Source organism: Trichechus manatus, unplaced genomic scaffold (assembly GCF_000243295.1).
Source record: "Trichechus manatus latirostris isolate Lorelei unplaced genomic scaffold, TriManLat1.0 scaffold00122, whole genome shotgun sequence".
Taxonomy (NCBI): domain Eukaryota; kingdom Metazoa; phylum Chordata; class Mammalia; order Sirenia; family Trichechidae; genus Trichechus; species Trichechus manatus.
In genome coordinates this window covers 2,032,082-2,055,180 of record NW_004444058.1, presented here as the reverse complement: position 1 = coordinate 2,055,180, position 23,099 = coordinate 2,032,082, and the positions used below count along the sequence as shown (strand labels likewise).

At 60.6% G+C, this 23,099-nt stretch overlaps 1 protein-coding gene across 1 annotated transcript in view; it reads left to right on the top strand.

Annotated features, from left to right (window-relative positions):
• The first annotated feature begins 202 nt into the window (after positions 1-202).
• Positions 203-23,099, top strand: part of PLCH2 (phospholipase C eta 2) — a 30,424-nt gene continuing 7,527 nt past the window's right edge. The window contains exons 1-16 of the mRNA XM_012557837.2: positions 203-248; positions 2,008-2,154; positions 4,655-4,897; positions 5,078-5,208; positions 8,848-9,018; positions 10,245-10,338; positions 10,563-10,766; positions 11,023-11,143; positions 12,842-13,013; positions 13,384-13,491; positions 14,919-15,062; positions 19,760-19,852; positions 20,300-20,382; positions 21,706-21,803; positions 22,123-22,305; positions 22,619-22,726. Coding sequence (XP_012413291.1) covers positions 218-248; positions 2,008-2,154; positions 4,655-4,897; positions 5,078-5,208; positions 8,848-9,018; positions 10,245-10,338; positions 10,563-10,766; positions 11,023-11,143; positions 12,842-13,013; positions 13,384-13,491; positions 14,919-15,062; positions 19,760-19,852; positions 20,300-20,382; positions 21,706-21,803; positions 22,123-22,305; positions 22,619-22,726 — 2,131 coding nt within the window. The 5' untranslated portion in view covers positions 203-217. The remainder of the gene's footprint in view (positions 249-2,007; positions 2,155-4,654; positions 4,898-5,077; positions 5,209-8,847; positions 9,019-10,244; positions 10,339-10,562; positions 10,767-11,022; positions 11,144-12,841; positions 13,014-13,383; positions 13,492-14,918; positions 15,063-19,759; positions 19,853-20,299; positions 20,383-21,705; positions 21,804-22,122; positions 22,306-22,618; positions 22,727-23,099) is intronic.

The following is a 23,099-nucleotide window of genomic DNA, read 5'->3' as shown; positions in this document are numbered from 1 at the left end:
AGCATTGGGACTGGGCCAGAGGAGGGCCTCCCCACAGAGCCCCTGCACTCAGAGCCACCTCCGCCTGATGTGAGCTGGGCCCCCTCCGGCCTCTGCATGCCCACCTTGGTCCTGGCCGCTGCCCAGCATGACTTCAGCCAGGCCTGCTACCCACCAGGTCTGGGGAGCAGTGGCCTGCCTGGCTGAGGCACTGCTCTGGGTCACAGGAAGCGTGGCCATGTGTCCAAAGTGGCAGCTCGACCAGCTCGGTGAGCAGGGGCCCGCCTGCCCGCAACTGGGAGGAGGGGCAGGGGCACTGGACACAGGTCCCCTGAGGCCAATCTGACTGCTAAAGGAACTAGCTGGACTCTCGTGGAGGCGAGGAGGGGCTGTCCCTGGAGGTGTCAATGGCCTGGGGTCTCCCATCCCCTCCTTGGCTGACCTTTACCCTCTCTACCTCTTGAGTCTCCCTCTGGGGGTCAAATGTGGCTCCAGCAGCAGCCTCAGGAATGACCCCTACCCTTCTGCCTCAGAGCAGGCCTGGGAGGTGAACCCAGACAGTAAGTAGGGGTAAGCAGGGCAAGGAGGGGGCTGAGGGGCAGGGCCCCGGCTGGATTGCTGGGTGGGATGCTCAGGGAGATTCCTGGTCACTTTGGAGGGCAGTGGCACCTTCAGCCCAGGTGGGGTGGGACCAGTGTGCTGGTGCCAGGCAGAACACCCTCTTGCTGTCGTGACCCCCTGTGGTGGGATAACACCTCTGCCTTGGAAAGGAGAGGGTCTCATGGTCTGTCTCAGGAGGCCCAGGGCAGCCTCAGTGGGGCTGTCCACCTGGGTCTCTACTCCGCTGGTGGGCAGGCCGGGTCCAGGCTACCACCTCCGAGCCCTGTTCTAGGCCTTCTGTGGCCCAGCTCTGTGGCCGCCCCTGCTTCTCCCTGCTCAACCTCCTCTCCCATTCCCTGGAGGTCAGGGAACCCCATCCCACTGCCAAGGCTCCCTCCTCTCCAAGGTCTAATATTGGTTTCTTTCTGGAAGTCCTTGCTGACTAGTCCCCTCGGGCTGGGGTCCCTGGTGGTGTGGACCTCTTGGGTACGGTTCCTTGGGGCCGTGCATGTGCTGAGCTTTCAGGGAGTTGGTATGAGGGCCCGGGTGGCTGACCCTGAGCCTGCAGCTCCTCCAGCCGGACGCTCTGGTACTGAAGCCAGCAGCACTGCCCGCTGTGACCTGGAAGAGGGACAAGGTCAGACAGAGAGGGGGAGAGGGGCAGTGGGCCTGGTGGGAAGGTCTGGGTTCCGGAGCTCAAATTGGCTCTGTACTCTGGGATCTGTGCCCTAGGGGTTTTGGCCTGTCTGGCACCCTCTCCCCCTTGTCCTCCATGGCTTGAGGGGCCTCAGGGAGTAAGTATGATGGGTGCTGGTGTTGCTGTGCTTTGGGAGGGGCGGCTCTATGGTGTCACAGGAGGGGAGAGCAGGTACCCAGGAGTAAGACTGGCTTCTCTCGGGGGTGGCCTGTGTGTTGAAAGGGCAGCAAGCCAGGCGGGGTGTCATGGGGTGCCTACCGCCCGCCCAGGCCTGCCTTGTGCCAAGCAGAGGCCTCTGGTGCAGAGGGGCCCCTGAGCTTGGCCACTGTGGAACCCTGCAAACTCAGCTGCTGTACTGTGGTCTCACTGTGTATGCTCCCTTTGAGGGGCCAATCCCGGTAGTGGTAGGGTGGGCAGGTGGCCTAAGCAGGGCAAGACCTTGCCTGGCCCTCTGTCCCTAGGATGTGGAAGAGAGGCAGCCATATTTCCTGGTGGCCCTGACCATGGGCAAGCCCAGCTTGAGTGTGATCGGAAGACAGCCTGGGCCTGCCCCTGGGGATCTCAAGAGTGGGCAACGGGTGGGTGGTCTCACATTCCCTCCTGCCCTGGGACAGGACTGGCAGGGGCACTTGGGGTGGTGGGGAGGAGGCCAGGTTGCTGTGAGGGTGGCGTTGCCCCAGCGCTCACCAGCACTCTATGTCTCTGTCTGTCTGTCCATGTGTGGCATCCAGTGGAGCGGTGCATGAGCGCCATGCAGGCAGGGACACAGATGGTGAAGCTCCGCGGCAGCTCCAAAGGCCTCGTCCGCTTCTACTACCTGGATGAGCACCGCTCCTGTATCCGCTGGCGGCCCTCGCGCAAGAACGAGAAGGCCAAGAGTAAGTGCGGGGCCAGGCCCAGAGCCCCTGGGTGAGAACCCCTTGTGTGGGAGTAGGGACCCCTCCTAGAACAGCCAATGGACAACTAAGGGGGCAGTAAGACCCTGCCCCTAGAAGTCTCTAGGTGGCTCTGGGCCTTGGGCATAAGCTCAGTTAGCCTTGTAGTGACATCTGGACCATGGTATGGGGGAGCCAGTGCCCCAACCCTTGTGACCCTTGCCCGGCCTTGAGGCCGTCTGGCAGTTTCTGGGACTCAGTGAGCCCATGCAGCTCCCCTGGAGTCTAGCCCTGTGCCGAATGCTGGGGTGGGTGAGAGGCAAGTGGATAGACAGAGGGAGACCCCGGCTGGGGCCCTAGAGTGGGATAGGGAGGCAGCTCCTGAGCTAGGAGGGTCTGCACAGGCAGAGGGAGGGCAGGGCGAGGTGGGGGGTCCCAGGGGTCTGGAGGAGGCACATAAGTGTCCTCTTGGGCTGGGAGATGGGAGTTTCCACACCTACTCTGGCATTGCCGACCTGGGGCGGGACCAGGTGTCTCCAGGGCCTCAGCCTAGCAGTTGCCAAGGGTGCTACCACCACCATGAGCCCCAAGAGACAGCCTTCTGCAGAGGCCCTGGGGGGCGAAGCGTGGGTGAGCTGCGAGGGAAGTGTCCTGGAGCAGGAGGCTGTGTGGGGGGAGGTGCGGGGCTGGGGCTACCCTCTGGGCCCGGGATGGGGAGCACCCATGCTCAGCCATGAGCACCATCTATGTGCCGGGTGCTGTTCCCGGTACTGAGCCACATAACTGAGAAGATAACACCCCGTGGTGAACATCCAAGGATGGCAGGGAAGAGAGGGACAGGTGGCCTGGGGTTCAAGGAAGCCCCTCTGGGGAAGGGATGACTGAGCTGAGACCTGAAGGCTCAGGGCCCCAGTGCTAGGGTGGACTGCCCCAGCCTCCCATCCCTACCCCCAAACTCAGGAAGATGCAGTTTGGTGCAGAGAACCCCCTGGGCCTGGGCGGTGTCCCAGGGAGGGAGGAAGAGGGTGGAAGAGCTCTTCCCTGGACTGTCTTCCTAGTCTGGGGGCACATAGCACCCCCCACACCATTGCTGTGCACAGTAATGAGGAAAGGCCAGCAGGCTGGGAAGGCCATGGGGGCTGAGGAAAGGGGCTTCCGGGAGGGGGCATGGAGTGGCAGGCAGAGGAGTGAGGTTACCCCTTACTGTACAGATGGAGAAACTGAGGCCCAGGGAGGGGCAAATACCCCCCAGGTCACTCGGCAGCAGTGGCAGGGCTGGAATGGGGACCCAGCATCTGGAAAATGTTCTTTCCAGGGCATTCAAGGCTCTGGAGGAGACTCAGCCTCCTCAGCTCATGCTGGGGCTGACTGATGGTCCTGTTAGTGTCCTGGGTCGCCATGAGCGTCAGACACAGAAATGTTTAGAAGGTGCTAGCACAGAGGCTGGCACAGATGGAGCGGGCAGGAGACGGGGCACTAGTTGCTGGGTGTTGGCGGGTGTTGGGTGTCAGTCCCTGGTGGTGCTGTACCACGGGTGCCTTGCCCCCCAGCTCCACGCATGCCTGCACCACAGTGCCATGAGCGGGCCCTGCTGTGAGCAGGTACAGGCCTTTTACAGAGTCCTCTGAGCTCATCTGTCCACGGTAACTCAATGTTTTAAACAGAGGCTCCTGGAGCCTGAGTGCCGGGGCCAGTAATGAGACCCTTGATGGAATCTGAGCTGGGCTGCTGTTCCCCTGCCCCTCCCACTATTGAGCGTGTTAGGAGGCAGCTGAAGCTGTCAGCTAGCAACTGCCTTTCTGGAAGGGGGGATGAGTTGGCCGAGTGATGATCTGGCTGCTCCTTGAAGTCTCACTCTGCTCCTTAACCAGGGGACATCTGGGGCGCTCACGGGAAGAAGCGGGGAGGGTCTTTTTCATGCTGAAAGTGTGGGAGGGGGACCACACTGTCAGAGCTGAGTAGGGAGGGCGGCAGAGTGAGCTTGGCTGCCTGAGCACAGTGCATTGTCTCCTTTTCCCAATCTGAAACGTGCTGGGGGTCCCTGAACCCAGTGCATCCCCTGAGCATAGGGCAGCCTCTCGACACAGCAGGCTGGAGCTGAGTGTCGGTGGGAGATGAGAGGGCAGACTGTGGAGCCCCTGGGGCTGGGATGGGTGGATCGTCTCTTGCTGGCCGCTGGGGCGGTCCTTCTGCTTTCCCTTGTTGCTGCCGGAGCTTCCACCATGAAATCAGAGTCATGCCCTGTGGGGATGAGAAAGCTTCATTCCCATCACAGAAAGGAGCCCCCAAAAGTGCAACCGCCCTGGCGTTTGAAGGCTTAGCGGGGACCGTGGCTTGGCGCTGAGCTGTTGCTATGACAACGGCCCAGCGCTCTAGTACAGCCCAGGCTACTCAGCCCTCCACGTGGTTCCCAGGCCCCTTGGACTCTGGAATGTGGGCCGGGGGGCCAGGCCAGGGAGCCCCGTGACCCTACTGACTGACTTGCCCTGCCGCCTGCCCGCAGTCTCCATCGACTCCATCCAGGAGGTGAGCGAGGGCCGACAGTCAGAGATCTTCCAGCGCTATCCCGACGGCAGCTTCGACCCCAACCGCTGCTTCAGCGTCTACTATGGCGACCACCGTGACTCCCTGGACCTGGTCTCACCCAGTGGGGACGAGGCGCGCACCTGGGTCACCGGTCTTCGCTACCTCATGGCTGGCATCAGTGACGAGGACAGCCTTGCCCGCCGGCAGCGCACCAGGGACCAATATCCTTGGGGTGGGCCGGGGTAGGGCAGGGATAGTGCCCTCACCTGTCTCCCCAGGCCAGGCCACACACCGGGCAAGGGAGGATGGGAGCGCACACGGTCTGGGGGAGGGTTGTCTGCTCCAAGGGTAGGCAGTGTGGCTGCCCTGTGGACCGCATTGGCCCCTAACTCGGCCCCAAAGTGGCTGAAGCAGACGTTCGACGAGGCCGACAAGAACGGAGACGGCAGCCTGAGCATCGGCGAGGTCCTGCAGCTGCTGCATAAGCTGAACGTGAACCTGCCACGGCAGCGCGTGAAGCAGATGTTCAAGGTGAGGCAGGACGGGGCGTGGGCTTCCTGCTGTGGGGTCTCTGCAGAGGGCTGGGGACCACGCAGAGATGGAGGCGGGCGCCCTGGGCTGGAGGCACAGCCTGGCCTGAGCAGGAGAGGTCCTGGGCGGTGGTGGTCCAGCTGCAGAGGGGCAGACACAGGGAGGCAGCTAGGTGAGCACTGCTCCACCAGTCCAAGGCTTGTGGACTAGGCATTGGGGTCAGGGGTTGGCTCCTTGAGGAAAGCACCCAGAAGAGGCCACGACCCCTCTCCTTGCCCCCCAACAATGCCTCAAGGAGATGACCAGCCCAGTCTGGGCCCCAGGTGCCCAAGCTGGCACCACCTAGCCGCCCCCTGCCCCACCACCACCTCCCTGGCCTCTGCAGTCCCTCAGCCGCCCCATTGTTAGAAGTTATAAAAATGCATCCCCTAGATGCTCCAGCCAGAGCTGCAGCCCTTATTGTCTGTAATTAGCTTGTGTCTTTCTGGAACACCTGCTGGGGTGGGGGAACATGGCCATCAGCAGTTCTTGCTCCAGGTGAGTGGGCAGCGTGAAAACAGGCTGATCTCGAACCTCGCTGCCCTGCCCTGGGTCTCATCGTCTTGCTTCCACTTGGAGGAGGGTTCTCTAGCTGGACGACAGGCTCTGCAACCCGCCCCCGCCCTACCGCCCCAGCCTGGCAGCTCCCCCACAGCACCCTCGGCTCTTGCTGCCTATCTTGAGATGGACAGGGCGGTCATGCTTGGCTGGAGCCAGGCGGCCAGCCTGGCTCGGAGTGAGCAAGTCTAAGTGTGGATGGGGAGGGTAGCAGGAGAATTAAGGGGGCTGGGCACATCACCCACCAGCCCTACAGCTCCCTGCCTGCCTGGGGCTGGGCCGTCAAAGCCTATCCAGGCTCCAGGGGCAGCTCTGTGGTCAGCAGCCCTTCCAAGGAGGTGAGGCTGTGTGGACACTAGCCTGGCTGGAGGGCGACAAAGCCCTCACTCAGCCAGCTATACAAATCATATGCATGTGAAAGTGGACGATGAATAAGAAGACTGAAGAAGAATTGATGCCTTTGAATGGTGGTGTTGGCAAAGAATACTGAATGTACCAGGGACTGCCAAAAGAACGAACAAATCTGTTTTGGAAGAAGTACAGCCAGAATGCTCCTTAGAAGCAAGGATGGTGAGACTACGTCTCACATACTTTGGACGTGTTGTCAGGAGGGATCTGTCCCTGGAGAAGGACATCATGCTTGGTAGAGTAAAGGGTCAGCGAAAAAGAGGAAGACCCTCAACAAGATGGATTAACACGGTGGCTGCAACAATGGGCTCAAGCATAATAACGATTGTGAGGATGGCACAGGACTGGGCAGTGTTTTGTTCTGTTGTACATAGGGTCGCTATGAGTCAGAATGGACCTGATGGCATCTAACAACAAGTACCAGCTATGAGGGTGCCCAGCTCCTGGGGCCAAGGTCCTGGTGTGGAGTCCTGACTGGAGAAGGCCCACATGGGGAGCTCTGGATGCCCCTACCCTCGATCCTCTGTAAGGACACTGGGCCCCGACTCATGGCATCCCCACACACAATGGAACAAAACGTTACCCATTCTAGCACTATCCCCATGGTCACTTGTGGATCAGACTGTTGTGATCCATAAGATTTTCACTGGCTGGTTTTTGGAAATAGATCTCCAGGGCTTTCTTCCTAGTCTGGCTTAGTCTGGAAGCTCCACTGAAACGTGTTCAGCATCATAGCAACACAGAAGCCTCCACTGACAGACACGTGGTGGCTTTGAGTGAAGCACATTGGCCAGAAATTGAACCTGGATCTCCCGCATGGTAGGAGAGAATTCTTCCATTGAACCACCACTGCTTCACCTCAGACCCATGGCCACCTTCAAATCTAGTGTTAGACAGACCAGGGTCTTCCTTGGGCATCTGTGGGCCCTAGCACCACCTAGTATGGGCCCCTCACACCAAGCTGGCACAACCTTCAGCTCTCGGGTCCCAGAGGGAGTCACGGAGGTCCTGCTGGGTGCCCACTGCCAGGCCCAGCCTGAGCTGGGGTGCAGCCAGAAGCACATCAGGGCCTTGCCTCCCCAGGAGCCCTACTCTCACGGGGACAGGGACATGGAGGGTGGCTGTGGTCGCTGCACTCACTGGGATGCTCTTGGCTCAGAGGAGACCTCAAAGGACCACCCCCCTCGCTGTCAGCAGGAGAGCAGCAGGTGATGCTGTCCATGGTGCTGACAGTGTGCTGGAGATGGGGTGGGGGCTGTCCTCAGAAGAGAATGACCCTTGGTAGCCTGCTCCCTCCCTTCTCCAGCCCTCCTGTCACACCCACTGTGGGCTCTTCTGGGGCCCCCTGCCCACAGCGCCTCCAGTGGTCCCCCAGCCTACCCACTCCGGCCTTCCTGGTGTTTCTGGTGTGGTGGGCATGGCACCACTTCTACCTCTATGAGGCTTTGTCCTGTCACAGGGATCGATCAGAATCTAGAGACTCTGTGGAGACCTGTGGCCTCGGGCAGTGTCCGAGGACGATGGTGGCTGTGGTCCTCAATGTGCCAAGTCTGGGGAGATGGCAAAGCTGCAGTCAGTGCTGGGTTGGTGGCTTCACCTGGCTGGGGCTGTGGCCACCCCACCAGCTTCTCTGTGAGCACCTGGGCAGGTGGGCATCTGGGCTGGTGGAGCCACGGCTGGCCTGGTTCACTGAGCACAGCTCTTCTGCAGTGTGCAGAGCCAGGTTCTGTGTCCTGCTGGCCAGGCACTCCCCACAAGGAGATGGGGCTGAGCTGGGTGCCAGCTGGAGCCCAGAGCATCCAAGTGGGTTGTGTTCCCACTCGACCCCAACCCCACCACCCCCATCTATCCCCCTCTCGGACCTCAGCCCAACCTCTATGCTCAATCAGCCTTTCTTGCACACCCCTAGGTGATCATGGTCCCTGGGCACATCAGGAATCTTCTGGTCTGCAGCAACTGGGATGTTACTATCTTCTGTGTCTGTCCCCAGACTTGGGCCCCTTCTAGGAGGGCTGTGCCTTATCCCTTGGATCCTGGGGGGTCTGGCGTGTTGTCAGTAAATGCTGTGAGGAAGTGGGCTCACCAAGGAGCCCATACCCTCATGGGGGTCCCTGGTGGGTCAGCGTCTCGTAGCCACCGCCCCTGTGGGGAGCCCTGAAAGGCTCCTGGGGGCATCTCATGAGCAAAAGAAAAGCAGTGGCTGAGAATAGGTCTTGCTTGTTTCTGCCAGGGAGACTTGGGGCCTGGGTCTCCTGGGAACATGAGCGTTCCTAATTGATGAGCATCAATTTCATTAGAGGCTCAGTGGCATGGAACCCAGGGTGGGTGCTGACTCCCAGTATCAGTGATGGTGTCAGGTTCGGCTGCAGACCGACCTTGGAAGGCACAGAGCCGCGGGGTCAAATTTGTGTTTTAGAAGGGTTGCCCCTTTGGCTTCTCGGTGGGGAGAGGCAGAAAGGGGGAGGCCAGTGAAGACACAGCTGTGATTGTCTGGGGCATGGTGACCTTGCAGCGAAACAGAAAGTGGGGGGAGGTGGATCTGCGGTTCTGGTCAGCCAAGGAGGGGGACAAGCCTGAGGACCACTTGTGGCTGTGTGAGGATATAGACAGGGACCCAGAGGCTTTGGGTTGCAGGAAGCAGACACAGATGACCAGCAGGGCACACTGGACTTCGAGGAGTTCTGTGCCTTCTACAAGGCGATGTCCACCCGCCGGGACCTCTACCTGCTCCTGCTGACCTACAGCAACCACAAGGACCACTTGGATGCCGCCGACCTGCAGCACTTCCTTGAGGTAGAGCAGAAGGTGAGGGTGCCGAGGGGGTCCCAGTGCAGCTGATAGCTTGGGGTCAGTGGGGCCACAGCCTGGCCTCTGCAGCCCTGGATCTGCCTCTGCTCAAGGCACCTGCTCTAGCTCACATCACTATACCAGCCTTGTCCAGGGAGCCTGGGGGGATCTGCTGTGTGGGGCAGAGGGCTAGCAGCTTCTCCACTGGGGCCAGTGAGGGGTGCTGTCCTGGCTTCGGCCACCCAAGCTTCCAGGGGGGATTTGCATTCTATGGCCCAGATTCTGGGCACTGCCCCTACATGCCCATGCTCCCCGTGTGGGTCTGGCTGGCCCCTCCCCAGAGCCTGGCCCAGGGCCACCTCCACTCATCATTTGCCCAACAAATGCCCTGTGCCTCCTGGTGCCCATGAGACCCACCTACCTCTGTACCTTGACTCTAGGAAGCCTTGTCCAGTCCACGGGCCAGTGCTAGGGCCACGTTCTTCTGGGGACTGCACAGCTGGCCTGAGACCCAGTGTCCAGAGGCTCAGTGGTCAGGACCTCCCCTTCCTGGGCCCCTCTGGTGTGGAGGACCTGAGGTGCATGTCCATGGCTGGAAGCTCTGTCCCTTGGAAAGAATGCTCCCATAGAATGCTCCCATAGGAGGGGCCCAGGCATTGTGTGCCCCGTACCCTCAAAGCTGACAGATGGCCCACAGCTGGCTCCAAGCTCCAACCCCATTTTCCTCCACCATCCCCACCTCTCCCCACTTCCCTGCAACATGCACACATTCCTGGGGACTTCCTGGGAAGCCCTGGTGGAGGACCTGCCACTGGAAAACAGGGTTCTTGGCCTTGACAGCACCACAGGGTGCTGGATAGGTCCTGTAGTGGGGACCAAAGAGCTGCTTGGCCTCCAGTGTGTGGGGCCACCTTGGGGGCAGCTGGGGGTTCAGCTTCCCATGAGGGTCACCTGCAGAGACCTGGGGTAGATGGCAGGGGGCTTCCCTGTGCCCCCGGGGTTCCCCCAAGGCTGGGATGTGGTTCTGGCTCTGTACAGCTCCCCACGCGTGGCCTCTGTTCCATGCTGAGCCCACCTGCTGACCACTGACCCCTGAGTCTGTCCCAAGTTACATGACACTGGGGATGGTCAGTGAGTCCCCTGGGGGAGGGGGGAGCTGGCTGCAAGGTCAGGAGGTGGGAGGCAGTGGCAATGGGGAGGGTAGGGGACTGCCTGAGGCTAGCCCAGCCCCCTCCTCTGCCTAGATGACAGGTGTGACGCTTGAGAGCTGTCAGGACATCATTGAGCAGTTTGAGCCCTGCCCAGAAAACAAGAGCAAGGGGGTGCTGGGAATTGACGGTGAGTGAGGCCACCTGGTGTCCACTGTCCTGGGGACTACACTGAATCCTTTGTCCTGGGGGGCCGCTGGGGGCCTTGGCCACAGTGTGAGCTGGGCTCAAGGCAGTGGCCTGAGCCAGTGGCCCCACAAAGTCTGGGGGGTGGGTGGCTATGAGATGAGGCACAAGTGCAGCCGGGCTGAGGGCCGAACACACAGGGATGACCACCATCCCCGCCTTCTGCAGGCTTCACCAACTACATGCGAAGCCCAGCTGGTGACATCTTCAACCCCACGCACCACAGTGTGCACCAGGACATGAGCCGCCCGCTGAGCCACTACTTCATCACCTCGTCCCACAACACCTACCTTGTGGGTGACCAGCTCATGTCCCAGTCCCGCGTGGACATGTATGCCTGGGTCCTGCAGGCTGGCTGCCGCTGTGTGGAGGGTGAGTGGCTGCTACGTCATGGGTGCTCCAGGACCTGCCTGCCCCCAGGGCCCAGGCAGGCTCCTGTAGGGGGTGGGGTGGGCAGAGGATCAGGCCGGAGGCTTGGGGCAAGTCTTCCCCTCAGTGTAACCACTGAGCAGGTGGACGGTCCTCTACTGGGGTCCACAGGCTCAGTGGCCTGTGTGTGCCATCGCTGGTGTTGGAGCAGATGTGGCCTCTGTGCCCTGGCACTGACCCGTGGCCTGTATGCCCACAGTGGACTGCTGGGATGGGCCTGATGGCGAGCCCATTGTGCACCATGGCTACACCCTGACCTCCAAGATCCTCTTCAAAGACGTCATCGAAACCATCAACAAATACGCCTTCATCAAGAACAAGTGAGTAGAAGTTCCCAGGTGGTGCAATTGGTTAAGCGCTCAGCTACTAGCAAAAGGTTGGAGGTTTAAACTCACCCAGAGATGTCTCAGAAGAAAGCCCTGGTGATCTGCTTCTGAAAAGTCACAACCATTGAAAACCCTATGGAGCACAGTTCTACTCTGCACACATGGGGTCGCCATGAGTTGGAATCGACTCGATGGCAACTAACAACAAAGAGAAACAAAACAGGATATAACAGTGAGTGGCTGGGACTGGGGTGCTGGCCCCAAGGGGCGGGGCAGGGGCCACTAGGCTCTGGCTCTTCCTGCCCCTCTCCCACATCCTTTTTGGGGGGCAGTGGCTGTGATAGCCTCCGGCTGAGGGGCTGGTTTCGAGGTCTTTCATTGAGGAGAGAGGGGCAGGGCAGGGAGTGGACCCACAGCTCCAGGGAGAGGGCCAGCGGTGGTGAGTGGGCAGACAACATGACAGGTGTGTGCAAGCGGCCCCCTGCCCACACTCGCTTGTGGCCATCCCTGAGTGTCAGTTGCCTGCAGTGGCTTCAGTCCTAATTACCCCTGAGAAGCCACTCTGCGTCCAGACTCAATTTGCTGTCACTCAGCTGTGGCTACAGACATTGTTAAACAAAACTCAGTTTCATTTCTGGAGATAGAAGACTGCCTCCCTCAGTTGGAGAGTTATCTTCAAGTCTCCTCGAAGGTGAGGAGGGAGCTAATCTAATGAAGGTGGGAGGAGAAGCAGGTTGATTGAGAAAACAGTGACCGGAGGCCTCTCCTTGAACAGCAGCTCAGGCTGTCTCAGCTGCTGGGAGGGATACTACAAGGCAGCCAGCCCCTGGGGCTGCAGGTGGGGAGGGTGGCTTGGGGCATGGGGCTCCTGCAGCTGCCAAGGAACCAGAGCCAGCTGTGGTCTCAGAATAGGCATGCATCTCAGGTGTCCACATCATCTTTGCAGACACCCAGTTCCCACCCCCAAACCCTGGGCTCCAGGCCTCAGTCTCCAGTCTGAGAAATGGGAAGATGGGATGAGTATCTGTGCCCCAAGCCCTTCTTGTTCCCCGACACCACAGCACTTGCCTATCTCTTGCTCTGGTTTGCGTCCTCTCCACCAGGTCATATTTTCTAAAAGAACCACGAGTACCTTTGGGTAAAACTGCAAGGAAAATGTGCACGTGGTTTGAAAAAACAAACAGAAGAGCTTATAATGAAAAATTCCATGCTCCACTCCTTATTCTGCACCCACAGATAACAGCCATGTTCTGCCAGATGGTGTGTCCCAGGCTTATGTCTCCTTCTCCATGAGGCCAATGTCGGAGCCCCAGGCCATCCAAGGGCAGTGTCCCCAGTGTCTAGGTCAAAGGGTCATCTTTCTTACCATCTGTCTATTGTTCCACGTTGTATCTCAGTTTAGTCTGCATCGTTTTTGAACCATAGATTTCTCAGATGTTGCCTTTTGTTTTCCTGGAGTTTCTAATTGCTTTTCTTTTTTCTTACTGAGAGATTAAGTGCATATCTTCTTTTTCTGTACCTGAGGTCTCCCAGCCACTTTCCCACCCACTCAGTTGCTTTTCAAGGTCATTGGTGGGCCCCTCCTGGAGCAGCTGGCTGCCCTATCTGTCCAGGCCTCTTGATGAAGACCCCTCCTTGATATGTGGTTCTGAGGCCCTGCCTCACCTAGCTCCTCCTGCCTTGGGGCCACAGGTACCCAGTGATCCTGTCCATTGAGAACCACTGCAGTGTCATCCAGCAGAAGAAGATGGCCCAGTACCTGACTGACATCCTTGGGGACAAGTTGGACCTGTCGTCGGTGAGCGGCGAGGACTTCACCATGCTTCCCTCTCCAGAGATGCTTAAGGGCAAGATCCTGGTGAAGGTCAGCCCCTACCCCTCCCAGAGTCAGCATCCAACTGGGCATCTGACCTGGGACCAGGACTTGGGGAGGGCCCTGCTCCAGAGAGGCCTGCCCTGACCTGCCTGCGTCTCCCTATGTATAACACAGTGGCCATGCCAGTCTTGGGACCACCCCCCACCAACATGCACACTGAATCATGTTCTTTCCACGCTGCTGCTGCAGGGAGGTGACGAGCCCTGGTTTTTACCCCTGCTGCGCCCCGAGTCACCCCAGGCAAGCTTGAGAAAAGCCTTGCCCCTTGACAGCTGCTCCTTTCGGGTGCAGGCTGCCAGTACTTCCTTCAAGGCCCCTGGGCCCCTGGGCCCCTCCCACTGTCCACCTCCTCCCCCAGGGGAAGAAGCTCCCGGCCAACATCAGTGAGGACGCTGAGGAGGGCGAGGTGTCTGATGAGGACAGCGCCGATGAGATTGATGATGACTGCAAGCTCCTCAATGGGGATGTGAGTGGGGGTGGGGGCCGGGATTGGGGGCGGGGCCAGGGGAGGGCCAGGGAAGCCCTGGGTGGGGGGCAGGGGTCCTGCAGCCTGAGGAGGGGCTCATGTCCCTCCTGTCAGTGGAAGTCAGGAAGGAAGGCACCTGGAGTGAAGAACACCAGGCCAGGAGCTGGGGGGTTTCCAAAGCTGGCCAGGTCACCTCTCTGCCCACTCCCCCACACCTACTGGAGTGTGCACTCTGCATTCCTGGTGGGGCTGACCCTTGGGGTGGTGGACACATGTCTGCTTGGGGCCCCTCTCGGCTTCCATTTCTAAACTGACCCTGTGGGAACCATTCACTCAACCTCCTGCGACATCCCCTTGGTGTCCTTGGCAGTTGGTCGTAGCATGGGGCTCAGACAACCCCACCCACACCTGTACCAGCCAGGCTCCAACCTGGGTCCCTCTCCCCATTCCTTGCCTCTCTGGCCAACCCTGGCTGAACCCTGGGACGGGGGCACCCTGCCCAGCCACCGTGGGCCCAGCACTGGCCCCACCTCAAGGCGTGAACCCCAAGGCCCACAGATGCCAGGACGCGTGCCACCTGCCCTGTCAGGGGGTTCCTGTGGGTGGTTTCCACTCTCTCTGCAGCTCAGCTAGCTATCCCTGCTCCCAGCGGCCGCCTGGGCTAGGGGCTGCAGGTGGAGGCCGAGGATCTGTGCTAAGCTGCTGGTGACGAGGCAGTGAAGACTATCTCTCCCTGAGGGGCCATTGGATGGGAAAATAATTGCACAGGAGCCTTCCCAGCCTCTTGGTTAATTGTTTTAGAAAGCCCTGAGGCAATGGATCCTTCCGTTTGCTGGATGGCTGTGCATTTCTCATCAGCCGAAGAGACCGCACAGCTGCAGTCGCGATATCCACTTGGGCTCACTACAAACAGGGCTCCGGGGGCGCTCAGATGCCTGAGCCCAGGCCCTGCCCCTGAGGCGTCCGAGGTCATCAAGGACACTGTGTGGCTGAGGGTTGGGGAGTCTTGGCACCTGGTGCCGAGCAGTCAGTCCACTGTCACCGGCCCACTTCTCTGGGGTGATGGGACCCCAGACCCTGCACTGCTGAGCATCTCTTGGGAGCCCAGGGCAGGCTGAGGGTGCACTGACTCCCCCCGAAGCCCACTGTGCCAGTGACCACCAACTGTCTGCTGGGTCCCAGGGCAGCATCATCCTGCAGCTGAAGGAGGCGAGAGTTAGAACCAGCTGGGCCAGGGTTCACGTCCTGGGGGCAAATCACCTGCCCTCTGCGAGCCCGCTTCAAGGACGAGTACCTGACCCGCATGCCGGCAGCCAGTGCAGTGGGGACCCGGATGGGGCTCCAGCAGCCCCAGCTGACCCGCCGGAGTGCCCTGCCGCTGCTGGGCTGGGGACAGACATCAACCAGCCGCCATATGGCTCCTGCAGGCCTCCACCAACCGGAAACGTGTGGAAAACATTGCAAAGAGGAAACTGGATTCCCTCATCAAGGAGTCCAGGATCCGAGACTGTGAAGACCCCAACGACTTCTCCGTGTCCACGCTGTCCCCAGCGTGGAAACTTGGGCACAAGGCTGAGGGAAAGAAGGTGAGGCTCCCAACACCTGTTCTCCTCCCCACACCTGTTCTCCTCCACACAGGTACAGGTTTCAGGCCTGGCCAGTGGGCCCGGAGAGGGGCCCGGAGTGTGCTATCTGTGTATGCTGCACATGTGTGCATGCATGCACACCTGTATACACATATCAGCACACACATACCTGCAGGAAAATACCTACACACACACCCCTGAACACACACACATGCACATATACACACACATGCACACCAAAACGCACCCACCTGCAGGTACACACCTGAATGCACATACCTGTCTGCATGCACCTGTATACACACCTGAAAACATCCCTGTATACACGCTTGCACACACATCTGTGTACACACAGGTATATATACCCTCGCACACACATACCTGCACACACACCTGCATATAAGCACCTACACACACACACTCGCACTCATACACACACATCTGCACACGCATGCACATCTGCACAAATACACATATATCTGTACATACACACCTATATGCACACACACCTGTGCACACACACCTGCATGTATACATGCACAAGCGTGTGCGCCTGTGCCCACGAGCGTGCGCGCACACATACCCACACACACACGCTGCCCGTGGTACATCCCCAGGGTCCTCTTGGAGCTCAGTGATTACCTTTGCTTAGATTTTCCATGCTGAGGGAGGACTTGAGACGTTTACCCTGTCACAGAACAAATCAGCCTGGGGCTTGGTGGCCCTGTTGGTGTGGCTGTTTTCACATCCTCTGGCAGTTCCGTTTAGTCTGACAGCCATGTGCGTCCCCCTCGGAGGCCTGCGGGCAGCTCCCAGCCCACACCCTCCACCCTGTCCGTTTGTAGGCTGGAGAGGCTGGCAGCCCTGGGTGACCGCAGCTCCTCACGGAAAGGGGTTTGCCCACAGGCTTGTTCCAGCCCCTGTCTTAGGAAGGGGGTCTTGTGAGTGTCAGGGAGGGGCCCAGCAGGGTCTCAGGGCTGAGCCAGTCCAGAAGCTGTCCAGCCAGGAGTGTGTGTGGCTGGCAATTGGACTGGCCACATGGGGCAGCTTCAGTCCCCTTCCCCGGGGAATGCTTGAGAGGTGGAGGCCTCTAGCTCCAACCGTAGTATCCCAAGCCGAGATAGTGCCAGGCTTGCGTGCTGACCCCCACCCACAGCAGGCCTAGCCAAGTGCAGAAGGGTGGATTCTCCCTGCCCAGGGCCCCCCTGTCCAGTGCCACCCCTGCCCAGGGCCCCCCTGCCCAGTGCCACCCCTGCCCAGGGCCCTCCTGCCCAGTGCCCCCTCTTCCTGGAGCTCCTTCTACCTGGGTCCCCCCCTGCGTGGTGCCCCCCCATGCTGGGAGCCACTCACAGCCCCATGGGGCACGTATCCAAATGGAGATCGGCTGTAGGGGACGTCAGGGCGTCTGGGGAGCCTGGCTGGGCAGTGACGCTGAGCATCTGGGCTGCAGCCAGCCTGGAGGGATGGCTCCCCACCAAGTGGCCTAAGGAGCCAGAGTCGCTTCCCTTATGGTGGGACAGGGACAGGCCTTGGGAGGTGGGTGGGCGGGGCGTTGATTGGCCTCCCCAAGCCTGGACAGTGAGCAGGGTGGAGGGCACGAATGGTGGGTGCGGCTGCCTCCCTGTTGGTGGAGAGCCTGCCATGCAAGCACTGGCTCACTCCACCCCTTCCCTGTAGCCCCTTGCCACTTTCCAGATTTTGGGGGGGCAGCAGTGGCTCTTCTGTGTGCCCCACTGGGGCACTGTATTTTTAGATGCGGTTGTTTTTGTTGCCACCCACGAGTGCAGCACCATGCTGCACAGCTGATGCTCAGGGAACTCAGCGACACTTTTTGCAGGTGGCCCCAGCAGGTCCCGTGCTACCAGGCGCTCGCTTATTCTAGTCTTGAGATGGAGAGGTGGAGCCCAGGCAGGGGCAGGGAGCGAGGGGAGGGGGGGCCTTTGTCAGCCACGGAGCTCATGGAGGGGTGCAGACTCCAGGCAGAGGGGGCATCAATGCAGGCACTGCGGCCACTTGGGTCCCATGGGGGCAGGCACTGTCCTTTCCAGAGCTGGCCCTGGGGGCATGAGTCTGGGTCCTGAATGCTACCTGTCCTACAGGAGGGTCCTGTGGGGGAGGAGGAGGCACTGAGTTCAGCAGGGGGCACCCCTGGACCCCTGGAACGGGGGTGATGGGCATGAAGGGCCTCTGCAGTATGGCACAATTCCAGGGGGCGCTGGTGCTGGTCAACAGGAGGCCTCGCCCTCTGCTTGGGACCCTGCTCCTCCCAGGCCTCCTGCCCTGCCGTGCAGCCTGGAAGGCTGGGCGCTGTCAGGAGGGAGCAGCTGTGCTCTGCCTCGGGTAGACGCTGTCTTCCTGCTGGCTGGCTGCCTTGCCCTCCCTGATGGGGTGTCAGCTCTCCTCCGCCCAGCTGTTGCGGGAGAATGAGCTGTGCCGGTAGCAGTCCATCCTGGTCCAAGAGACTTGGGCCGCAGTTGGCGGCATCTCCTCCAGGGACCTGGGCCACCAGCGCTGCTCCCTTAATTGTTGCCTAGATTTATGGGTGCCCGTGGCTCTCGGTAGCAGTGGTGGCGTTTTGGGCAATGTTTAAGGAGCGCTGGAGCGTGTCAGTCTCCACGGGTTTTGAGCAAATGCTAGTGCAGCTTCCAGTGCCTCCCGCACACTTCAGCATCGTCAATAAATTAAGAGGAAAACGGGCTGCTGTTGCTGGGGGCTGTGGACAGAGACATACATCTCTTAAAGCAATCCTGAGTGGCTCCTACTGAGAATCTATCCAGGCACTGGCCAGCGTCCCACTGCTGTGGGCTCCGGGGGGCAGCGGGAGGGCAGGGCCAGAGCAGCCAGACCTGGGGCACGGGCATGGGTTTGTCCTGGCTTCTGATGTGGGAGAAGGAAGGAGGAAGATCTGGGCCATGGGCATGGGCTCTGGGGCACTGGAGCAGCTGGGGGCAGCTGCTGGCCACATCACGACTGATAGGCTGTCCGGCCCGGGGCCGCAGCAGGCAACATGCCTTGTTTTCGGATGTGTGTGGCTCAGTGTCTAGCTGAGGGTGCACACGGTTTTGTTGGCTGTGAGGTTGGCTCTAGCTCCATGGCTTCTGCGGTTCCTGAACACCCATGGTGGGCTCCTTGGGGTGCTTTGGAGTGTGGATCCTGGGGCCGGGAGTACTCTACTTGCAGGGCAGACACCCACCCTCCCCAGGAGTAGGGTGGATGAGGCACCCAGCTCCACACTCCTGAGGCGCCCCCTAGATAATGAGAGCCGCCCAGGAGGGAGTCTTGCTCACCACCTGGAACTAGGGGCTCCGGCCCACGGGCCTGAGCAGGAGGCTAGGCCGGGTGTGGTGGGGGGAGCCTGGGGATAGTAGAGCTCCCAGGCTCCAAGTGCAGAGATGGTGAGGCTGCTGCTCCCCTAACCTTTGGCCCCTGGAGGCCCCTGGGGGCACTGCTGAAGCATGGAGAGTGTCCACCACCCCCCGGGGGTCTGAGGACCTCCAGCTCACCCCTCATCCAGCTGGGAGCCAGCCTGCCAGCATCACCTTCCTGGCCCTGAGGACCCTGCCGGGGGCCAGTATGAAAGCCACAAAAGGGGCCGGGTATGAATAGGGAGCCCAGAAGGGGCTATCAGCCTGGACTCAGGAAGGGACAGTGGCCTTTACCAGGGATGGAGGGACCCCCAGCTGGCCACACCAGTAGGCACAGCAGCCCCATGTGAGAACAGAGTTGGGCGTGTGCAGGGGTGTGTACACGGGTGTGTGTGCAGAGATGTGTGCGCAAGGGTGCATGCAGGGCTGCATACAGGGGTGTATGTGCAGGGGTGTGTATGCAGGGGTGTATGCAAGTGTGTTTGCAGGGCTATACGTGCATGGAATGAGACGTGGGCTGAGTTTGGGAACATCTGCAAAGGGCTGGCAGTGGCAGGTGGTGTCTGCAGCAGCCTCAGGGATGGAAACACATGGCCCAGGCTCCCGGGGCTCTGGCATGAATGAGCCTCGGCCGAATGGGTGGGTATGACCGCCCGGCAGTGACTCTCACGCCAGAGAGCAGGCAGGGCCCAGGACACATGATTTTCGAATAGCAGGAGGAAGGTCAGTCCTGTGCCCTGGTAGCCCTGACAGTGAGCAGAAGGCAGCATTCGCGGCTTTAAATGCAGCCCAGCCTCGCCCCTCTAATGAGCCTGCATATGCTTGCTGAGCCGGCTGGGCATCAGAGCACAGGCGTCCTGTGAGGGTTACATAAGCAAAGAGCTGAGGAACATTCCAGACCTACAGACTGCGTGTATTAAACCATCACTTTTTGTGGAAAAACATTCAGAACTGAGAATTCAATGAGTTTAAAGAGCACGCTGGGAAAAGCTAGTGTGTGTGTGTATCTGCGTACGCGTGTGTGCCTGCGAGAACACTTCCATCGGTGCCTTGATGGCCCCTCTTTGCAGTTGTGTTTTCACCGGCAGCTGCCCCCCTCACCCTCTCAGTGGGCCTGGGATCTGCTCTGGGACTCCAGCACCTCCCTCTGCTGCCCTGGTCCCTCCCAGGCCCAGCTCAATCCCTTGCTTCCAGGAAGGCCTCCTGGAGCCTCCTGTGGCCAGGCATGGCAGCAGCTTCCCGCCCCCCACCAGGTTCAGGGCCAGGCTCACCCCCGTCACACTCACCCCTGCTGCTCTCTCTCTCCCTGGGGCTCAGAGCAAAGCTGAGGAGGATGTCGACTCCGGGGAGGACGCTGGAGCCAGCCGGCGGAACAGCCGGCTCCTTAAGAACAGCTTCTCCAAGCGCAAGGTCTGGTGGGCTTCTGGGGCTGGGGGGACTGAGACCATCGTCCTTCAGAGTGGGGTGGGGTGGGTCTCCGTTCTCCCTGGCCCGGTTCTCAGAATCCTCCCTGAGTCTGCTGGTAGCATCTCAAGGCTGGCTGCAGGGGGCCAGGGTCGGGGGCTGGGCAGGGGCTACACGGGAGCAGGGGCCGCAGTGCCCTTTCTGGTGGCCCCCTCCTCTGGCCCAAGCTCAGGGGCCCCATGGCTGGGCTGAGAGCCTACCAGGGACAGGTGGGATGGGGCTGTGGCAGAGGACCAATAGCCATGGCCAAGCGCAGAAGGGCCTGGGAAGAAATGTAGTTGGGGCCCAGGAGGGTGGTCCTACCTCCCTGCTGCTCCCTGGCCTTCAAAACGGCCTGGTCTGGTTGGAGCCCAGGGCTCCAGCAGGTCTCGACGCCTCTCTCTTTCTCTCCAGAAAAAAGGCAGCAAGTTAAAGAAGGTGACCAGTGTGGAGGAGGGGGTGGAGGACCTGGACCCCCAAGGAAGCCAGAACCGAGGGTCAGTGCCCTGCCACAGCGCCCACACATGCACCCCGGGAGGCGGTCCCTGGAGGGGGGCACAGGGGGGCTTTGGTGGGGCAGTGGTGAAGGAAGGGTCCCCTCTCCCCAACCCTGCCCCAGAGGCATTGGGAGTTGGCAAAGTCGTGGTCCAGGCAGTAGAGCAGTGGATGTGCAGTCCCAGTTCTGGTAGCTCAGAATGGTAGGTGGGGTCCGTTCGGGGTAGTGGGCCCTGTGCTCCAGACCCTGGGGCAAGGTGCTCGGACAGAGGCCCAGGCCCATTGCTGGCCATGCAGTGTGGACCTGCGGGAACCCAGGACGGGGCTCTGTGGGGTGGCTAGGGGTTTGGGACCAGGTCTCAGTCCTTCTCTTCCCTGGGCACCTGGTCTAGCCAACACCCTCCCTTCCCCTCCAGGGCCCCCTCTCTCCCTGGGGTCCCGCTCCTCCTCCTCTCAGGGTTCCCTCCCACGGTCTAGCACCGCCCCCCAGCCTCATGCCTTCCTGAGGGGTCATGTCCAGCCTTCAAATGCCCCCATGTGCAAACTAGACCAGTCCAGCCCAGCCATCCTATGTCACTGCCTCCATGGGTGTGCAAATCGCCCTCTCAGACCTGCCCTCTAAATCTAGGCTTCCCTGTGTCCCCACACTCTGTCCCCATCACTCTGTCACCTGTTACCTATGTCCCCTACACTCTGTCCCCCACACTCTGTCTCCCTCACCTCTATCCCCCCACACACTGTCCCCCACAATCTGTTCCCCTCACCTCTGTCCCCCATTGTCTCCATCCCTCCCATCTCTGTCCCCCTCACTCTGTCCCCCTCACCTCTTCCCCCTCACTCTGTACCCAACCACCTCTGTCCCCCATCAGTTTGGTCCCCTCTGCCTCCGCCATCCTCCATCCTGTGCACTCTCACACCCCCATCCTGGCTAACAGCCCCCCATCCTTTCCATGTCACACCTGACTCCTCCCCACTTCCTCCTGGCTCTGTTCTCAGTGCACACCTGGAACCCCCACCTCTCACCCCGACAGCCTCTTTCCTTCCCAGGCTCTCCTCTGCTCAGAACCTTCCAGAAGTCCCCATTTCTCTTGGAGGACCTCCCAGCCCGTGACCCTGGCTACATCTTGCTGCTCGGTGCTCCTCTTACATGCCTGGGCCTTGGCACCTGCTGTCCCTGCAGGTCTGAGCCCGAGAGTGTGGCTATCCCGGCTGCCTGGCCCCACTGTCTCTGCAACACTCAGCACTGGTCACATGCCCCTTTGATGGGCGCACACACCCCTGGCCCCATATGACCTCAGGCTCCTGACACCCCTCCCACCCCACAGGGTGACCCGGCAGAAGAAGACCATGAAGCTGTCACGGGCCCTGTCGGACCTGGTGAAGTACACCAAGTCTGTGGGAACTCACGATGTGGAGACCGAGGGTGAGTGGGGCCGGGCATAGGGGGAGGCTGGGTGGTGGGGGCGCTGGCCAGGCCTGAGCCCAGTGCACAGCGGGGAGGACCTCCCTCCGCCCCGGGTGGCCCCCGACCTCAGAGTGCACATCAGAGAGGGACGGCCTGAGCCTGGTGCACATTGGAGAGTCCCAAGCCTGCTGTCCCTGACCTCGGGATGCATGGTGGGGGGGGACACCCTGACCTGAGGATGCACGTCAGGGAGGGATGCCCTGATGTCGGGGTGCACACTGGGGAGCCCTGAGCCTGGCGGACTGCCTTCTAATGCCTGCCGATCTGCATCTGCCAGTGGCATCCAGCTGGCAGGTGTCGTCCTTCAGCGAGACCAAGGCGCACCAGATCCTGCAGCAGAAGCCGGCGCAGTACCTGTGCTTCAACCAGCACCAGCTGTCCCGCATCTACCCCTCATCCTACCGAGTTGACTCCAGTAACTACAACCCACAGCCCTTCTGGAATGCCGGCTGCCAGATGGGTGGGTGCCCATGGGCAGCACACTGAGGGGCATCGAGGAGTCCCCAGGCAAGCCTCCGTGCCATCCCGCCAATTCATATATTGGTGCTGGACTGGGTCCTCAGGAGACACAGTGGCCTGCCCATGCATGCCTAGGGTCTGGGGTTTGCTGGGGAGCTGGCTGTGCTGGGCTCCAGTGGTGTCCCACCAGGAACCAGGAGCCAGGGGTCAGGCCCTCAGGGCCCCCAGTGTGCCTGGTGGTGGGGGATAGGGTGGCAGGTACACCCAGTGGAAGGGCAGGCCAGTGTGACAGTGATACGTGCCCTGCCCTGCAGTTGCCCTGAACTACCAGACGGAGGGGCGCATGCTGCAGCTGAACCGCGCCAAATTCAGCGCCAATGGCAACTGTGGCTACGTGCTCAAGCCCCCGTGCATGCGCCAGGGTGAGGTGCCCAGGTGTGGGAGTTGGGGGGGTGCTGCACCAGACAGTAATGGGGGATGGCGGTAGCAGCAGGGCCTCATGGTAGGGAACCTGTGGGGTGTAGCTCCCAGGATGCTGGGGCTGGAGGCACCCGCCCTGCTGGGGGCAGGGGCTGCATGAAGGACCCCCACTCGGCCAGGAATTTGGAGGCGGTGAATTAGCCCCTCATCTGGGCCCCCAGCATGAGGTTTATTGGCATGTGTAGGCAAGACTTGTCAGTGGCCACAGTGCCAGCTCCCCCCGTCCCAGGCCTGCCTCCCACCCCAGGCCTGTTTGGTCTGCAGTGGCCGTAGACCAAGGTTCCCACAAGGCTAGTCTCCGGGCTTGGCATTTTA